At 42.2% G+C, this 19,793-nt stretch overlaps 1 protein-coding gene across 1 annotated transcript in view; it reads left to right on the forward strand.

The window, feature by feature from the left end:
* The first annotated feature begins 9,176 nt into the window (after positions 1-9,176).
* The window catches only part of GUCY1B1 (guanylate cyclase 1 soluble subunit beta 1), a 45,829-nt gene continuing 35,212 nt past the window's right edge, over positions 9,177-19,793 (forward strand). The window contains exons 1-2 of the mRNA XM_026499536.4: positions 9,177-9,712; positions 10,370-10,443. Coding sequence (XP_026355321.2) covers positions 9,710-9,712; positions 10,370-10,443 — 77 coding nt within the window. The 5' untranslated portion in view covers positions 9,177-9,709. The remainder of the gene's footprint in view (positions 9,713-10,369; positions 10,444-19,793) is intronic.

Genomic DNA, 19,793 nt, shown 5'->3' on the forward strand with positions numbered 1-19,793 from the left:
ACAGAAATCATCATGAAACAATACTGAGTCATACATTTAATCAAAGTGACAAAGATATCAAGGGCAAATGCAGAAGTTTACATAATTGTGAGCAAAATTTAGCTCTTTTAATATTAACACTCAGTTTTCCTATGTAATCAAGGGCATTCATAAAACAATAAACTATATATAATGAACATAGCAAATTATTTTGGCAAAACACGGAATCCTTTTTTTTGAGGTAGATAACTTAAAAGGTAAATAAAAACTTCTGTTTATATTTTCTTATTAAGAGCAAACCAATATTCAATAAATCTTTATCCTTTTAACAAAAAGAACACCAATATTTTGCACTAGTGTACTTTAAAAAAAAAAAAGATTTGTTTGTTTATTTTAGAGAAGGGGGAGCAGAGGGACAGGGAGAGAGAAACCCAAGCCGACTTGGGGCTGAGCACACAGCCCCATGTGGGGCTTGATCGCAGGACCCTGAGATCATAACCTGAGCCAAAACCACGAGTCGGATGCTTAACTGACTGCGCCACCCGGGCACCCCTGCACTAGTGTACTTTTGATATTAAAACTCATTTGCTTACTTAAATTTATCTTAATCTTAGCAAAAATTGACCACACACGTAACTGGTCTCTAAAGATTCCCTCTCCACAAACCTGCAACCTGTCTACATTCAGACTTTGTCCTCAGTCTTCCCTCCCCAAATAACCAGCCTCGCTTTAGGACAAAACAGCTTTCTTTTCCCCCAAACAAAACTATATTCTTATTCTTCATACTTTTTTCACGAAAATCACAAATCTCACTTTCCTTGCATGGAAAAGTTGTTTCCCTTATCATTTCCAGGGTCTTCATTACATTGATTAGATTTTGTAATGCTTAGAAGCCTTAATTTCTTGTGAAAGCTAAGTAGCGAGCAATTGTGAACTGTCACACAAGAGTTTTGTTGTTGTTGTTGTTTTTTAAGATCTTATTCATTCATTTGAGAGACAGAGATAGAGAATGGGTATGAGCCAGGGAAGGGGCAGAGAAGCAGACGCTTAATCGACTGAGCCACCCAGGGATCCCACAAGAGTTCTTTAGACTGGCAGATCTGTTCCTGTATTTCATAATTTTTAGAGACTTTTTCTTTTTTTTTTTTTTTTTAAGATTTTTTTTATTTATTTATTCGACAGAGATGGAGACAGCCAGGGAGAGAGGGAACACAAGCAGGGGGAGTGGGAGAGGAAGAAGCAGGCTCATAGTGGAAGAGCCTGATGTGGGGCTGGATCCCAGAACGCCGGGATCACGCCCTGAGCCAAAGGCAGACGCTTAACCGCTGTGCCACCCAGGCGCACCTAGAGACTTTTTCACAGTACAATTTTTCAATAAAGCATAAAGCATATTTACAAAAAGACCCAAATTTATCTTTAGTTTTCCTGTAATAAGACAAAAGTAGAAAAACCCAGGTTTAGTACTTAATGCTTCATTATTTTATCTTATTTGGAAATGACCTAGGTATTCAACAAATTTAACTTAACCCATCATTCAACTTAGCAGAACTTTAAAGTTTTAGATTACCAAACATTTTGGGAGCTATTTAAAAGTTTATCCCAAAATCTTTTCATTGATTTACATTCTACTGAGTTTATTTGTTCTTAACAATTATGTTTAGACTACTGATAAAACTTCATGAGGCTCTAGACACAGTCAGCCATTCTAAGCTTTTTATTTTCTAAAAAAATTTGCAAGAGGGATATGACCTTATTTGACTTTCAGTCAACACAAGCAGAATAACAGTTTTATATTTAATGCTGATAATTCTAAAGACAGACATGTATATCTTAATTAAACCAACAACGTTAAATTAGCTGTAATACTGAATAATTTCCCAGATCATGTGAACCTGAAAACATCTGGGGAAGTCCTTATCATTTTGAGTTTTTGAACACCCAATCCTTACAAGGGCTTGCCTTCAAACCAATTAAATAGAGCCCTTTTACAAATGAATTTTAGCAACACCACCCGGAGGTAGAAAAAATATCTCACATATACACCATACATGGACATACATTTTAAAAATACACAGACAAGATGCAAACACAATCTTGCAGCTTTTGTTTTTACTAATATTTGTGCAGAGATATGGTATTATAGGCTCAATTTTCAAATACCTTTCTTTTTTTTTTTTCTGATGAAAAACTTCTCCCTTAAGTTTGCATTTCAAAGAAAGGCTCTTAGTTCCTAGAGAATGTGGGGGGCAAAAAATTTACATCACAAAGGCACAGAGAGACTATCCAAGATTTTTCCAAGGTGTATATTTGGAACAAAGCTGCCCATTATCTGAGGTGTTATACTCTGTAGTTTGTATTTTTTTTTTTTTTTAGATTTTATTTATTTATTCGACAGAGATAGAGACAGCCAGCGAGAGAGGGAACACAAGCAGGGGGAGTGGGAGAGGAAGAAGCAGGCTCATAGTGGAGGAGCCTGATGTGGGGCTCGATCCCATAACGCCGGGATCACGCCCTGAGCCGAAGGCAGATGCTTAACCGCTGTGCCACCCAGGCGCCCCCCTGTAGTTTGTATTTTAAAAAGGCCTCTTCCTCTTGTTTTTTTTTTCTTTTTCTTTCTCTTTTTTCAGTCTCAGGCAACTGTGGGCTGTGTTTACATTTCAAAGATATAGTAAGATTTATAATTTGAAGGGACAGAGAAAGAATGTAATAAAAAAATTTTTTTCCTTAGAGTTTCAGGGTAATTGCTATTTTAAATTTACCTTTTTTTAAAAGTACAGAACAATTTTGCTCCAATATCCTGATCTTTTATAACATCCACGAACTTTTTGGTAGGGGTAGGTAAGCTTTAGTGATTGGTAGAGATAGATGGGTTTGGACTTGCTTCTGGAGAGGCAGTCCTGGTTTTGCAGAAATTTGTAAGACAAAAACAGTTGTTTCTAATTCCCCAAAGAACCAGGTTACAGCTTAAATATCAAGGGACAAAATTTGCTTCTTTATATCAGGGAGAATTTTTAAATAAAATAAGAGCGAAAAGATCTATGCCTTTGCAAAGTCTGTGTAATGCATTTTAACAGAAGGCTTTTTTTTGTCTAGGTACATAATTCAATCTTGGCTTCTATCAGCTCCTGAATATTGGCCTTCCACTGATCATTCGTAGAAGGGCCTATGAAAAAATTTGGTCATGTTGTTCCCTCTCTGAAGGGAAGGTTGTGAATATAGCCAAATAATCTTTCTAAATTTGGTAGACTCTTTTGAAAGTAAGGTAAATGGCCTTTATAATTTAAAAGATCTGCTGCTGTCCAGGGGACACAAATTCTTTTGCAGCGGCGGGGGGGGGGGGGGGAGTCTAGGATACACCTATAAAGTGATGAGGGAACAGAGGGCAAGCTGAGGACAAAGCAGAAACTGATGCCCTGCAAACCACCCCCCCCCCCCCCCACCATGGGATGTATGTGACATTCCTCAGGCACTCCTGGCCTAAGGGACAAAAGAAATAGTTAACCTATAGATACCACAATCCTGCAAGACTTAAGTCTCCCTCAGTTTACAAATGTTTTAGCAGTTTATAAGAACGAAGGGTTTCTATCAATAACCTAGCTTCCGGAAGGGAACGTAGATACAATTAAATGTCCTTGTAATCTTCAGGCTCCAGAAGTTCCCAACCATCTTAATGTTAATACCTTGCTAGAGGGAAAAACAACCTTAACTTGACAATGGCAAGGCCTCCAGTATCTTGTGACTCTTCTTTAACATATGAAAGTATTTCCTCAACCTCCCTTTTTCCTTACCTCCCCCAACCCCATGGTAAAAAACAGCCACCTCTCACAACCCCGGGGCAGCAGCTCTTTTGGCCCACGGGTCCTATCCCCGTGCTTTAATAAACCACCAATTTTGCACCAAAGGCGCCTCAAGAATTCTTTCTTGGTCGTCGGCTCCGGACTCCACCCCACTGAACCTCACTTGTATTCCGTGACCTCATCATAAAGGATATTGCATAGTAATAATGTCTGAAATTGGCAGAGCCTGATTACGAGAGCCCTGGAAGGTAGACACAAAGCAAGCCCTATGGCCAGTTTGGGTGCTTTTGTTAAACTCATTTCTGGCTTTCAACATTTACATGAATAACCTGTATACTTTATACCTAGAGATTAGGCCTGAGTGATCTCTGTAAATCTTCTAGGGAAATGAGGCTGGATTTTAAGAAGGGGATTTTACATTGGATGAAGACATTTATTTTTGACCTAAGTCTGATTTCTGTTCTTTTATCTTGTCAAGGAAGTCCCTAAGGCTAGTCATTACATTAATAAGATAACAAGGATGGTGTCTCTCTGGTCTCCCATGAAAACATGAGGCATCTCCACTCACAGGCCCTCTAATCTGGGATACCGGGCTGGTGCTAGTGAGATGAAACTTTCCAGCACCAACAAACAGTGAGACGACAAAAGTTCCCATGGGCTCCTACCTCTCATGAGAAAGTCCCCTAAGAGCTGGCACAGCAGGACACAGAGACCCAAAACCCCAGTCTATGGGACTCACCACCAAACTGCACCTTAATAAGTGCACCCCCGGAACGAGGAGCCCAAAGAGAATAGTCTCACACTGGTCACAAAACCAAGGTTTTAGGACACAGAACAAGATGAAAGAAAAATTCCTATGCGGACTATGTCCATTAACAGCTTTATCTAAGCCTTTTGTCTCTTGGAGCTACATTCATACCTCGGAGAGCTGTGCCATGGGGTCGGGACCGTGTTCTACAGCGCACCTGATGGCATGGAAGTTTTCCTGAAGGTAGTGGATGGCCCAGTGTCCATCCGACCCATCTGTGACCGACTCACCCTATTATGGGAGGCTTCGAGTTCGGTGGCTGAACGCTCTAACAGCTTTTACAGGCTCGAGTCCTGCATGGTGTCCATGGGCAACAACCTTGACCTCATGCGCACACATTCCAAGTCTGTTTGACAAGCAATATGAAAGACAGAGACAAAAGAAAACAAAGATGATCTCTGGAAGGGAAGGGATCAGTAACCAAAGAGTTGCTAAGCCCGAGAAACTACTTCCACAAATATTTTCTCCTGATAATCTAAATTTAGGAAGAGAGAAAAACGACTGCCACCCCTCTTGATCCATCGGACTTCGCAGATGGATTCCGGGGGGGTGGGGTTGAGATGGTTAAGAAATCCTACCTTGCGCCGGCAGTCTGTCAGATTTCCCAGGACCTCTCAGCGGCAGCTCTGTCCAGGGCAAGCTGTGTCCCGCCAGTGAAACTATCCTGCCCACTATGCCAACTGTCTCAGAGCAAGAATTCCTGGTCCCTTCAAGTGTTCTTCTACCTAGATTAACAGAGATTCACCGGAGATAATAAAATGTAATTGTGTACGACAGGGCAATCCACGCAGATGCAGAACTCACAAAGACAGTCAGGCGAAATGAAGTATATATGTCATCCTGAACTAAGGAAAAGGGGGTAGGAGTCAGGGACTTTAAAGTAAAGTAGTAAAAAAACAAACACAGGCCCCCAAATGGTCTCGCTTCGACAGTTCCCAAACGAGTGCTCAATATGTAATTTTATTGCAGTTTCAATGTCCCCCCCAGAAATGTAGAATTTTTCTGTGCCACGGAGTCCGCCACCTGGGTCCTCTCCATCCCCCAGGGAAAGATGAGGTAAGACATCTTCTCCCCTACTCCAAACCACCCTTACCTAGAACAATCCTTTTCTTTTGCTAATAACCTTCTTGCCCCCAAACATTCTTGTGTAAAAACCTTCCACTTTGAACAATTCTTTGGAGTCCGTCTCTACTTGCTAGAGAGGGTGCTGCCTGATTCATGAATTATTTAATAAAGGCGATTAGATCTTCACATTTACTTGGTTTAATTTTGTGTGTGTGTTTTTTTAAAGATTTTATTTATTTATTTGACAGAGAGAGAGACAGCCAACGAGCGAGGGAACACAAGCAGGGGGAGTGGGAGAGGAAGAAGCAGGCTCCCAGCAGAGGAGCCTGATGTGAGGCTCGATCCCAGGACTCTGGGATCACACCCTGGGCTGAAGGCAGACGGCTCAACCACTGAGCCACCCAGGCGCCCCTAATTTTGTGTTTTAACAGAAGAAATGCAATTCACAGGGAGATAAGAAGAGCAGACGTTTCATAACTAGATGTTTGTCCTGCCATACAGATGAGTTGCTCAGATAAAATTTATCTCTACTGGTCACCCTTATTCTGAACACACACACACACACACACACACACACACACACACACACACACACACACCCTCAATCTGGATTCTCTTATGTGGTTAAGGGAGGGGTAAAATTTCTTTTCAGCTTGCAGGGTCTCAAACTCCTTGGCTCAAAATAGCCTGCATACCGAGGGCACCCCGCTGGCTCAGTGCGAATTCGAGCTCCACTTTGGAGGTAGAGTTTACTTAAAAAATAAATAAAATAATAATTATTTAAAAAAACCAAACAACCTTTAAAAAAATAGTCTGCATACCCAAGTGGCCCATCTTAGGATGGCCTAGCCTTTGGTCCCTGATGAGGTCGTGGAATATACATGAGGTTCAGTGGGGTGTAGCCCAAAGCAAACGACCAAGAAAGAATTCTTGAGGCGTCTTTGGTGCAAAATTGGTGGTTTATTAAAGCACAGGGACAGGACCCGTGGACAGAAAGACCTGCTGCACCGGGTTGTGAGTGCTGGCTGATTATATACTATGGGGTTGGGGGAGATAACAAAAAAGGGAGGTTGAGGAAGTACTTTCATATGTTAAAGAAGAGTCACAAGATCCCAGAGGCCTTGCCATTGTCAAGCTAAGGTAGTTTTTCCCTCTAGCAAGGCATTAACATTAAGATGGTTGGGAACTTCTGGAGCCTGCAGATTACAAGGACATTTAATTGTATCTACATTCCCTTCCGGAAGCTAGGTTATTGGTAGAAATGCTTCGTTCTTGTAAACTGCTAAAACATTTGTAAACTGAGGGAGACTTAAGTCTTGCAGGATTGTGGTATCCATATGTTAACTATTTCTTTGTCCTTTAGGGCAGCCAGGGGTGCCTGAGGAATGTCAGGTACATCCCATGGGGGGGGGGGTTCAGGGTGTCAGTTTCTGCTTCGTCCTCAGCTTGCCTTCTGTTCCCTCATCAGTCCCTACAAAGGTAATATGCTCCTTTGTCATAGGAATGCTGGGGGTGACAAGGGGTAGGGTGTTGCAGAAGCAGAGTGACCTCCTTTGGGGATCCTCCATGGCTGGTGGGCACCCCCTTCTCCTGGAACATCATGCCCTTTGTAGTGTCTTCTGGGCCAAACAAAAGCTGGCAAAGGTTTAGGGAACATAACTTCTTTTGGATTCAGAGTGAATATAAAACAATTAGACAACAAAATGGCAAAATATATTTGTAAGTACAAATAGGTGTTGGACGGAAGGACAATCAATGCAAAAAATTACCAGACAGAAGAGCAATGATGGGGGAATGTTTGACCTTCAGAGAGAGAAAGAACAAAAGTTGACAGGGACGCTCATTCTTCCTTTCTCTCATATCTCTCTCCAGGTGGACTTTTCTTTTTTCATAATTAGAGAGCAGTTCCTCTCTTTATCTTCTGCATATGAAAAGTCTAAGGTAGAGGACATCAAGCACTCTCCATACTGAGACGCAACAGGGATCTACTGCTGGTCAAAAGAAGACCGGTCAAGATATGATAAAAATTCTTATTTTTTTAAAGATTTTTATTCATTTATTTGACAGAGAAAGAGCGCGCACGCAAGTAGGCAGAGTGGCAGGCAGACGGAGAGGGAGAAGCAGGCTCCCACTGAGCAGAGAGCCTGATGGGGAGCTCGATCCCAGGACCCCGGGATCATGACCTGAGCAGAAGGCAGATGCTTAACTGACTGAGCCGCCCAGGTGTCCCTGATAAAAATTCTTTTTAACAAGTTAAAAATTATTACATCTTCATAGAAAAATATCAAAAGCTACAGCGGGTCATAATTCAAAATGCAAAAGTCTTGGTCTCTCCAGCCACGGGTTCAAATTATAGACAAAAGACATATCAAAACTTTCCTATGCCTCTCCCCAAAGGTTATACTTACAGCAATGTGTGAGTGTGGCCTTATTACCCAAATAGCATGTTATCCTATACAACCCTCCAAAAATTACATTCATGTGTCATTTGTTTATTTAATAACATATTTTTCTGTATTGTTATGTATCTATCTTTTTCAGAGTTTGTATAGAGTAATAGGCTATTTGAATAGTTAAAATTAATAATTAATAAATAATGGTTTAGTATTTAATTTATTGTGTAAAGTGTTCTATTGTATGAATCTAATTTGATCATTTCATCATTGATAAAATCAGTGTTTTTATAAGTTATTTGTTGTTTTGTTTATTTTCTATATAATTATTTCTTTATCAATTACACTCCAACATAGATCTCCAGGTACGAATGCCAGTACAGTGTTCTTGCTTTGACATTTTCTCTACCATATTGAAATTGTTCTCACAGTAAACTGTTCACATTACATAATAGTATCCTGGCTTCTCAGGTCCACTTGAGACTGGTGACCTAGAAGCAATACTTGCTTTCCCTTCCTCACTTCGGACCTAACACTAGTTAAGCCTATTCACGTGCCTCAGGCAGAGTTTTCATCAACAGAAAGTTCCTGTTCCTCTCATCTTTTCCTTGCGTTGGGGCTCAGAGCACTAACGAACCTAAGTGACTGGTAGAATGCAGACTGGGAGATGGATAATTTAAAGGTTGCTCATTTTGTACGTCCCCCCCCCCCCCCCCCCCAGTTTATCTGTTACCTCTGAGGCAGAGGACCAGAAGTCAGTTCTGGACAGTTAAAAACTCCCTGGACTCATGGCTCTTTCCTATGGTGTAGGGTCAGGCGTCCCACCAGGATCAAGCACAGAATACTGGATTTTGCAGGGAAGTTTAGTAATGGGCAAAGCTGGGTTTGGCAGGATGCTCACCAAACTGTATTACTATGCTCACCAAACTGAATGCTTCAGCTGGCTCACTCAACTAGTCTCATTAACTACAAGTAATATGTGTTACACTCAGTATTATTAGCTTTCAGTTTGCCAAAAGCTGTTGAGGAATCAAGCCACAAAGGAAATGTTTATCTGCAAAGAGGACGATGAACATGAGGATGCTGACCATGAGGGCATATTCCTTTTTAGGGCTTGTCTGTTGCCACACACGCGCGCGCGCGCGCTCACGCGCTCACACACACACACACTCTCTCTCTCTCTCTCTCTCTCTCTCTCTCTCTCTCTCTCTCTCTCTCTCCTCCTTAGTTTTGCTACCCCTGAAGGCAGACCTTTGGGTGAGAATACATTGGGTGGGACCACAACAGCCGCATTCTTCCTCCCCCCGAATTCATGCAAGAAGCAAGACCGGGGCTTCTCCGCCGTCATGTAATGGCCTCAAATGAAACCCTCGTCACCGGGGCGGGGGCTGGAAAGCACTGGAGCGCAGCAGCGCGGAGAGCATCCGAATTCCCTCCTCTGTCGCTGACTGGTTGAAAACTGGGAGGCAACGACCAGCCTCCAGCGGCTCGACTCTCCATTGGCTGCGAGAAGGTGGCAATCAGGGGGAGCCGAGGCTGCAGCGCCGCTTCCAGCTCTATGCTGCCGCCGCGGTCCTGTTGCGCTGTCGCTGCTGCAGCCGCCACCCGGGTCCCTTCGGCCGTGCCTCTGCGTGGGGGCTGCCTCCTCGGCTCCGGTCGCAGACACCATGGTGAGTGCCTCCAGCCGGATCCGGCTACGAACCTCACGCCTTGCCCCGCCGGGCCTGGCTGCTCAAGGGAACCAACCGGCCGCGTCCCCAGAGCTTGGCGCGGGGGCGGGGGCAGAGCACCGCCGGTTGCGGGAGCAGTCTCGCTGTTTTGCCTGTGACCTGGGCAGCGGTGGTGGGAATGCTGGGGTCGGTGACTTTGCTTCTTAGGGGAGGGTCTGCCACTCCGCGTCGCGCCGCGACTTACCGGGCTCGGGCAGGGGACTTGCGGCTAAGGCGCGGGGGCTTTTCGGCTCAGGCGGACCCCGCTGGTGTGGGTGGCTGAGGGCCGGGGGCGGGGGAGGTGCCGGGTTCGCGTCCCCTTCGCCACACTTTCCCGGATGCCCAGCCTGCCTCGGAGCGGTGACAGGTGAGCGGAGGGGTAAGAAGGTGGCATGGCGATGGGGCGGACGGTGGCGGAGAGGATCTGCCTTTTATTGGGGTGGACGTGGCGCGCCTCTGATGCCTCTTTTTAGCGCCGAGTACCCCGAACAGAGCGGAGCCAGGGGGCAGAGGACAAGGTTAAACCAGAGCTGTGGCAGCTGATGCTGCAGCCTTGCCCTCGAGCTCCTTCCCACCTACCGCTGGTCCCTGACGCTCAGGTTTCCCCCGTCCCTGCAGTACGGATTTGTGAATCACGCGCTGGAGCTGCTGGTGATCCGCAATTACGGGCCGGAGGTGTGGGAAGACATCAAGTAAGTGACTGGCCCCTCTAGCTTGGGCCCCGCTCTGGCGACGCGCGCGCGCGTGTATGTGTGTGTGTGTGTGTGTGTGTGTGTGTGTGTGTGCGCGCGCGCGCGGGGAGGGGGTAGGGGGCGTCCCGGGGCGGCCCCCCCGCGCTGTCCCCAGCGCCTCACTGCATCCTCCGCTTCCTGCCTGGGTCGCGGGCGCGCATCCTCGGAGATGCCTCCGCCCGGCGCTCCCGGCTGCAGCTGCGCTCCCACGCTCCCGAGCAGGGACCCGGAGAGGAGGGGCGGCCGGGGCGGAGCTGCGAGGGCGAAAGCCAGGGGAAGGAGCCCCTGGGGTCACCGTGGCCTCCCGACCCGGCCTGAGCGTGGGAACGCTCTGCCAGCGCCCGGGCGGCTCCGAGCCTCCGCAAGCCGGGCGACTCCCACGCGGAGAGGGGCCCCGGGGACCACTAAGGCCTCCGCGACGTTCAAAGAGCCTGAGGCCTTAGAAACAAACAGGAAACCTTGGCTCGTTTAGAATTACACACCTCGCAGATCCATAAAATAGTTAAGCCTTCTTAGTGTGCTGAAACTCACTTCTCTTGAGATGATTTTTTGAGCAACTGAATCAAGTGCATTTACTCGTTTGAAATAAAGTAAAATTGGAATTGTTTTTTCTTTCATTTTCTCAAAATCTACCCCTCCCCTCTTTTTGGCTTCCGCTGTGGTGAAGGCTGCCTTGTAGGAGGGCATCCTAGTTTCAGTCTAGCTCTGGCAGTACTCTGGGTGTGGACGGAAATACCACAGCCACCTGAGATTTTAAGCCTGTTGTAACGATGGGTCATCTCCTCCGGCACGTTGAACATTTCGATCGAACAAAATTCTCTTTTTCTTCTCCTTTGCTCTGGTGAAATTTGCATTTAGCAAATGAGCACAACCAATTAGCTACACCAAAACCATATATATAGGGGTTTTCATACTGGAACAGCACTCTGGCACATTGAAATGGAGGTAGAGGGAGTGATTACCTGGGTGGGCAGAGGAGAACACATTGTTATTCTTTACTTTCATTTCCTGACCTCTTTGATGTCATTTTGTTATAGCAAGTAGGTAGTGTGTTCGTGCTATTTTTTTTTCTAAATACATTGCAATTGTTAGCAATCAATTCTAACAAGTCTTATTATGCAGTTACATGAAAATATCTGTTTCCATGGGAATGGCGGGGGTTAAATCTTAGGCACTAGAATGCGACTTTTCCCTTCCTTGGGTCTGTACCTTTGAGCCTGGTTTCATGTTCCACGAGCCATTTATGTCACCCACGGGGCATATCCACATACTATAAAGAGAAGTGGAGATTTGGAAATTATGGATGAATCAAATGAGTATTTAGGCACTAAAGCTTACTTTGGGATTTGAATCTGTCTACTTTATTAATACCTTCATAATTTTTATTTTGCTTGTTAGAGTTACAGAGAAGGCAGACGTCAAAAGTAAGATTTTAGACAGCCTAATTTAAGTATAGGATTATCTTTAAGCCACTTTGCGAATGTATGAAAGTATCATGCATATCACCCACATGTTTTCTCATCCATAATATAGAAATCTCCAAATTTCTGGGTGAATATGCTATGACAATGTATTTGCAATTTTGAGAGCACAGTAAAAGATAGCTATTATGGCTAAATAGTTATTATGTATTTTAACCAGATTTAGAGTGTATGGCCTACCCATTATCAACTTAAATCACTGTTAAATACAAAGATGAAAAATTATACTTTATAGAGAAATGTATCAGAAATTTTCAAAAATTAAATTATCAAGTGATTTGTTTGTATTGGCCGCATTTTCCCCAGAGAAGGTCAGAATATCGAAAAATACTCAAATTCCACTGGTGTGAGAACTTAACTCTGTCAAAGTAGGCTAAGAATATTGTTATATTCTACTTTAAAAAAGTGTATTTTTAATTAAACATCAATATCTTTTTACTCACTAATGTATCTCCAAGTATTTCTGAACAGTATTCTTAATCTGTTCAATTGTTAATAACTTAAATCATTCAAAATCTTTTTTTCTGGTAAAATGAAACAAATTGTGTGGGTCTTTTTATATGTACCCCTGCAACAATTATGTACCCCTGCAAGGGGAATACTACTAGTTAAACTAGTGTTGTAATGCAGGTGTACACTTTGATCCTTTTTTGTCTGAGCCTCCCACAATTGTGTTGGAGCCCTTATTGTCTTGGGTACCGTTTAGGATCTGGAATAGAGAGCATTGTTCAGTTTTCTGTGTTGAGAGGGATTAAAGCAGCTCATTGGTTTCCAACCCAGTCAGTACCCCTGAGGGGTTGACTTTACACTCCTTGGAAGAGCATTTGCTTAACACAGCAAAGAGAGTCTCACTGCCTAGGGGCAGGAGAGGAGAATTTGGAGGAGCTTAATTTGGACGTGCTCTTTGGAAGATTCTGATGCCTCCTCTCAATTTTGTCCTCTACTCCAGGAAGGAAGGATCACTGCAACCAGTGGTTCAATATACAATATACATTCTGTTTTAACTTTTTATGAAAAACTAAATGTGTGATTTGTTGTTGTTGTTGTCTCAGTAAGTACCAAATATCTCTATTTTCCTTTTTGGTCTGTGAGAAACTATATAAATTGATATTTATAAAACTTCATATAACACTTTTTTTTTGGTTTAGTAGGAAATGGCCATCCATTCTTCATGAGAAAGCATGCCAAACATTTAATGACAAATAAAACCCTAAGTAACAGATTCCAGACAGCAAATTCTAAGTGGTAGGAGCCAAAAATGCTTCATTGTAAACTCTGTATCCACTTACACTCCTACTAATCGTATAACCATTTCACAGAGGCTTTAAATTCTTCCTTTTAAGAAAAAAAAATCGTCTAGACTAAGGGTCAGCAAACATTCTCTTAAAGGGCCAGATAGTAAATAATCCAGGTGCTGCAGGCCAAAAGTCAAAATTGAGGATATTATCTAGGTACGGATGTAACTGTTAAAATGTGACTATCTAAAATGTAAAGATGATTCTTTGCTCTCAGACCAGACAATCTGGGCAGCGGACTGGATTTAACCCATGGGCTGCAGTTTGCTGACCTCTAATCTAGACCATCAGTACATATGAAAAAGAAAAAGAGACCTCTGAATCTACTTTAAATCTTGTTTTGTTGGTTTCTTTTCAACTTCCAGATGGTCCTTTCTAGAAGCCGTGGTTGCAAGGTGATGAGAAAAAAAAAATCAATCATTATTTCAGAGAAAACACGAAGTCAGGATATAGATATTAGAAAAGCACCTAATCACTTGATTTAATTATATCTGTTATTCTTCCATCATCCTGGAGAAACTAATCATTGCATCAAATTAATGGGTTCAATTTTAGATTGGTTTAACTTCACTGAAACATAAAAATGGATTTAAAAAACTGAAAAAATCTGAGGTGATTAAAGGTTTATCAAAAACAAACAAAATATCTTCCTAAAAACTAATTATTTTGCCTCGAGTGGAGCAGGCCAAGGAACAAATTAAAAATAGATTTGAAACTCCATAGTGCTATACAGTACATGGCTTAGCCCTTCTCTGTCTTACTAAAAAGTGTGAGATAAATATTTGGATTAAAATTTTATTTTATCTTATTTTATTTTTTTTAAAGATTTTATTTATTTATTTGACAGAGAGACAGCCAGTGAGAGAGGGAACGCAAGCAGGGGGAATGGGAGAGGAAGAAGCAGGCTCATAGCGGAGGAGCCTGATGTGGGGCTCGATCCTATAACGCCGGGATCACGCCCCGAGCCGAAGGCAGACGCTTAACCGCTGTGCCACCCAGGTGCCCCATGGATTAAAATTTTAGTAAGAGATTTGAAAATGATGTGATCACACTGTTAGTTGGTACATGTTGGAGCAAATTCCTCTAGAAGGCTGTCAATCATCTTCTTTGAATAAAGAATTCATGTATGTTTAGTATGATTTTTATCTGAGTTACCCACAGCAGGACAGCATACTTTTTCATTCATTGATTTATTCCTTTTTTCATTCTCTTGTTAAGCTTATTTTTAATGAGCATAGTGTAGTGTTTAAGGCACTGAGGGTAGAAAAGTAAGATATACTCCTTGCTTCTAAATAAAATTTTATCATACTACTAAAGCTTTTCAGAGTTATCAGGATATTTTTGTCTTATTTTTTCTTGATTTTTCTGCCTGTAACTCAAGCATAGAAACATGCTGATCTTCCAGTTTTGAAATTAGTGTATCTAGTTGAATTTGCTAATCCCAAATTAATCGTTACTGTTCATATAGGCAAGTGCTTTGCTATAAGCTAGTTATATGACTTTCCCAAGTTGCCTAAACTTTCTAAGCCTTTCCAAGTAAGGAAAACATACTACCTATTGTATAGAGATGTTGTAATATGTTGAAAAATGTCTGAAAATGCTTAACATGGTTTTTGAAAACTAACTGCTTAATAAATGGTAGCTATTATTAATTTCACTCTAGAACCAAAATTTTTGGACTTTTCTCTGCTCCAGCTCACCTGAAAGATATGAAGTTCTCCTTTAAGCAAAAGTAGCTCATTGAGGTCTACATAGACTAAATGTTCCCTCATCACTCTAGGATAAGTAGTAACTTCCTTGTCATTTTCACTTGTTTTTCTCTTTTGTCCATTCTGTGCAACTGGTACCAGTTCTTTGAATTTGAAGTGCCGTTTAGACTCTCCTCTTCTTTCATTCTGGCTCCTAGCACTTTCCGTTGTGCTGCTCTAACAGCACCATGACTGGGTTCTCTGTGTCTGACTTGTCCCACCACCCTCTCCATTCTGCAGATTATGGGAAGATTGTTCCTTTCATGATGCTGGTTCCATTTTGGAATCAATCTTACATTTTTCTAGTCCCCCCCCCCAATCCCTATTTATTGTTTGACTATGTAGCATATACTCCTCATATATATTTTATTAAAAAAAATTAAAACAAGCAAAATAAAGCACTGTGTTTGCCACATTTTATTTTATTTTTTAAAAGATTTCATTTATTTATTTGACAGGGAGAGAGAGATAGAACACAACCAGGGGGAGCAGCAGGCAGAAGGTGAGGGAGAAGCAGGATCCCCACTGAGCATGGACCCTGATGGGGGCTCCATCCCAGGACTCTGGGATCATGACCTGAGCCAAAGGTAGACGCTTAACTGACTGAGCCACCCAGGTGCCCCTATGTTTTGCCATATTTTAATCAGGTTTTCATATTCATGAGGCCATACAATTGAATTTCTATACCTTTCTGTACCCTTATTCAAGTAGGTTTCTGTATATTACTGGTACTCTATATTATAAAAACTGTTTAAAATTTCCAAAGTCCTTTCCTCTATGCAATTTCAGTTGAGTGCAACAATACCCATTTGAAGTTGGAAAGACTTTTCCAGCTTAATTTTTTTCTGCTTTATTGAGTTGTAATTGACACTTAACATTGTGCAAGTTTAAGACATCTGATGTGTTGATTAGATACATTTATTAAGTGTGAAATGATTGCCACCATAGTATTAGCTACCACTTCCATCACACAGTTACCATTTCTTTTTTGTGGTAAGAGCATTTAAGATCTACTCTCTAAGCAACATTTAAGTATATGATAAAATGTTATTAGTTATAGTCAACTTGTTAATCTTCTAACTGGCTGTCTTACCCTTTGCACAACAGCTCCCCATTATCCATACCCCCACCCCCTGGTAACCGCCACTTTACTGCTCTTCTCTGAGTTTGTCCTTTGTAGATTCCACATATAAGTGAGTGCAATATTGTTTGTTGTTTGGTTGTTTTTAGTGATAAAGCTGAGTTTCCAAGAGGTTAAAGGACTGTCCTAGGGGATTATATACAGGAAGCTAAAAGGTCGGGACTCCAACCCTGCTCTTCTGGTGCCAGAAGAGAGAATGCTCCTCTTAAGATAGAAATAGGAGGGGTGCCTGGGTGGCTCAGTCGTTAAGCATCTGCCTTCAGCTCAGGGCGTGATCCCAGAGTCCTGGGATCGAGCCCCACATCGGGCTCCCTGCTCCGCTGGGAGGGAGCCTGCTTCTTCCTCTCCCACTCCCCCTGCTTGTGCTCCCTCTCTCGCTGGCTGTCTCTCTCTCTCTCTGTCAAATAAATAAATAAAATCTTAAAAAAAAAAGAAAGAAAGAGGAGCTAATATCATATACATATAAAAATGGGACCATATTAATTGTCATACCCAGAAACTTCCTCAGTCCAAATAAAAAAACAATAACATATAGATAAAAATAGGTAAATTAGATCATTGTTAGGATCGAGATCTTTTTCTGTAGGAAGACCTGCAAGTTAGCCTGAAAGATAGAGGTAGGCACAGGACATTGGTTGATAAGCTCACTAGCATTTAAAGTCATTCTTACAGGCAGAAGTAGATGTCCATGTGTAAACCCCTTCACATACCTGCGGGTAAGCTCTTCACATAGGACTCTTCCGGAACCTGGACCATGTCTGGTGAGCAACGTGATGTGTAGGCAATAGGACAGGTCATAGCCTTATCTCAGGGTTTTTCTTTGATGATTTGAAGTTTCCCCTGAAATCAGGCTAGGTGTTTGACGTGCAATACTTGCAAATATTTTCTTCAATTTTTGAGAATTGAAAAAAAGAATCATAGAAACATTATTTAATTAGGTATTTCACAGGAGCTTTGCACATTAACATCAGAGCCAGAGGAAAAATTAGAAAATCTGTACTCTCCCTTTTGACCTACCTACCCAGACATAGCTGTGGCCAATATGAACTAGACATTTCTACCGTTCACAAGGAACAGCATCCTTTCCACTCTCTCGCTCTCTGCAGGAGAAGGGACTTGAGCACATGTTTCTCTTCAGTGTGCTGGAAAGCAATAGTTATGAGTTGATAGTGTGTAGACGTTAACAGGAAAACACAGTTTAAGAAATCTGTGTAACTGGCCCAGTTCAGAGGGTGACAACTCAGAAGACATGAGTACTTACAGCTTTTCCATCTGCTGCTTTGCTTCATTGTTCATTAAAGAGGAAACAGTTGGAAAATGGTGTTTTCGTGTCCAGTAAAATGGAGCACCTTTTTTCTGTCAAAAGATATTGAGGTTAAGAAGTCTCTATTCCAGGTAAAAGGCAAATATTCTGAAGTATTTTTTGTACCTCTTTGTTCCTGTGGTTTGAGATCCATTGCATATTCTATCTACTTGCCATGCATTGTCGAATGAGGAAGTACTGAACTGTTGCTTTATTAAAATTCTTTGTGATCAATTTTCAAATCACTCAAACAGGGGAACCATTCAGTCGACATACCCGGCTTTCTCTCAGCACCCCCAGCCTCATAGGCCAGTTTTCAGTTCCCGAAGATTGAATTTTATGTATGAGGACAACACCTGTGCTTAGGAGATTCTCCTCTTCACTCTCCCCATGCCCTACCCAGAACAGAAATGTGTCTCAGCTTGGAGATGGCAAAACAAATGTGACTTCTTCAGGGAGGTCTTCTGTCACCTCCCAAACTGCTTTTTCTTCATGGCACATATCAGGGTTTATACTTACGTATTTCTATTATGGATTCATGTTTGTTTTGTCTTAGCAGATTTTTTTCTTCTTCTCTCTCTCTCTTTCCCCCGTGTGTGTGTGTGTGTGTGTGTGTGTGTGTGTATGTAAAATCCTTTACGTTTTTAATTTCCAGAGAGTAGAACACAGGCATATTCACAGATTTCTTTTTCTGTAACCAGAATTTATTATGTCAGAATGATGACATTTATAACCGCTATTTAATACAATATAAGCTCTGTTGAAATGGGCTTTTTGTTTTGTTTTGTTTTAATATCAGCAAAGGCAGAAGATAGAGCAGTATATTATAGTGTCTCCTTTTGGAAGAGTCAGAGTTCTTCTGCGTCATCTCCCTGTGTGGATGGATATAATAAAAGATTGAAAACACTACTGTTGATTTACCAGTTTCATATACCAAAAACCAGCTACTGGATTGGGTTCAGGACAAGACCAAATCCCTTGGCAAGTGTCTAAAAGCTGCATAGATACGGTGCTGTTTAGAGTCAGTGCAATAAACTGTAGATAAATGTTTGTTATACTGAAATTAAATGTACAAACCAGATGAGAATGCTCAGCCTGTCATTCAGTTCTGCCCGTACCAGCTCGTGTGTACCGCACACTTATCATAGGGTTCCGCAGTCCCAGTCTCCACTATTGAAAAAGGCTTTATACTCATTGTCTCACCTAATCCTCACAACCACCAGAGAAAATAAGAGTGGTTCATTGTCCTCCTTTTATACGTAAGGGAACTGAGGCTTCAAGACTTTAAAACCCTGTCTCAGATCACTCAGCTGTTACACATCACAGGAGGGATTTGAACAGAGGTAGGCGTGCAACGATCATATTATGTGCTTTCCTCCAGAGAGAAGGACCTATGCATGACCTTCTTTGCAAAGGCAGCCAGTTTAGCATGGGCCTGGGCAACATGTATGCGGATCAGTATGACTCATTTTTGTTTCTGTTTCCCTGGGCTTTTCAAGCACTTATTCGGGTGATTTTGGCTCTGACGTTTTTGGAGGCGGTTTTATTCACCAGCTAGCACATCTACTAAAGAAAACCAGAACCTCAGAAATTTTAAGCAACCTATTTATTTTTAGAAGAGCTGTGACTCAGTGTGCTCACAAGGTGAGTTCATGATGGCGTGCACACGCCAAGATCTAAGTGAATTCATTTGTCTGATGAAGCTACTGAAAATGGCCCGTAGGAGAGGTTTATGGATGTGTCTTCAGAATTCGGGCCGTTACTAATGAGACTCTTGTGGCAGCCTGTACAAAGAAAAAAAATGCCGTTATGTATCAAGAGTGATGTCACTTTGCCTCAATCTGTGTCACTCTTGACAGCATTTACTGTTACTGTTTACAGTAGTTGGGTGAGTGAACACTTTGACTTACGGAGGGACCTTTATTAACTGAAAGAGGCTGCAAGCAGGAAGCCGTCGCTGCATTTAAAGGGCCCGTCTCTCCCCTTGTCTCTCTCCGGGGCAGCTGCCTCAAAGCAGAGTTTCTTCTTTGCAGATTCAGACTTAGTGGGAATCCACAACTGAAAATCGAGGGGTCAGTAATACTTCACGACCACTCAAAAAAAAAAAAAAAAAACCCAATGTGAATTTTTAACTTTGTAGATCTTATATATAGTTATCTGTGTTTTATAAGTGGGGGATTTTAATTTTAGTACTGGTTGGACACAACTCAACATTGATGATGTCCTTACAGGGCACTGAAATAGACCATCTTGGGGCTTATTGTCAAGAAGACATCTACATTCTGTGTTTTAATTAACCATGTTCTGCGATAATGGTTTTTAAAGATAATTGGTCAGGTTGAT

This window comes from Ursus arctos, unplaced genomic scaffold (genome assembly GCF_023065955.2).
Source record: "Ursus arctos isolate Adak ecotype North America unplaced genomic scaffold, UrsArc2.0 scaffold_11, whole genome shotgun sequence".
Taxonomy (NCBI): domain Eukaryota; kingdom Metazoa; phylum Chordata; class Mammalia; order Carnivora; family Ursidae; genus Ursus; species Ursus arctos.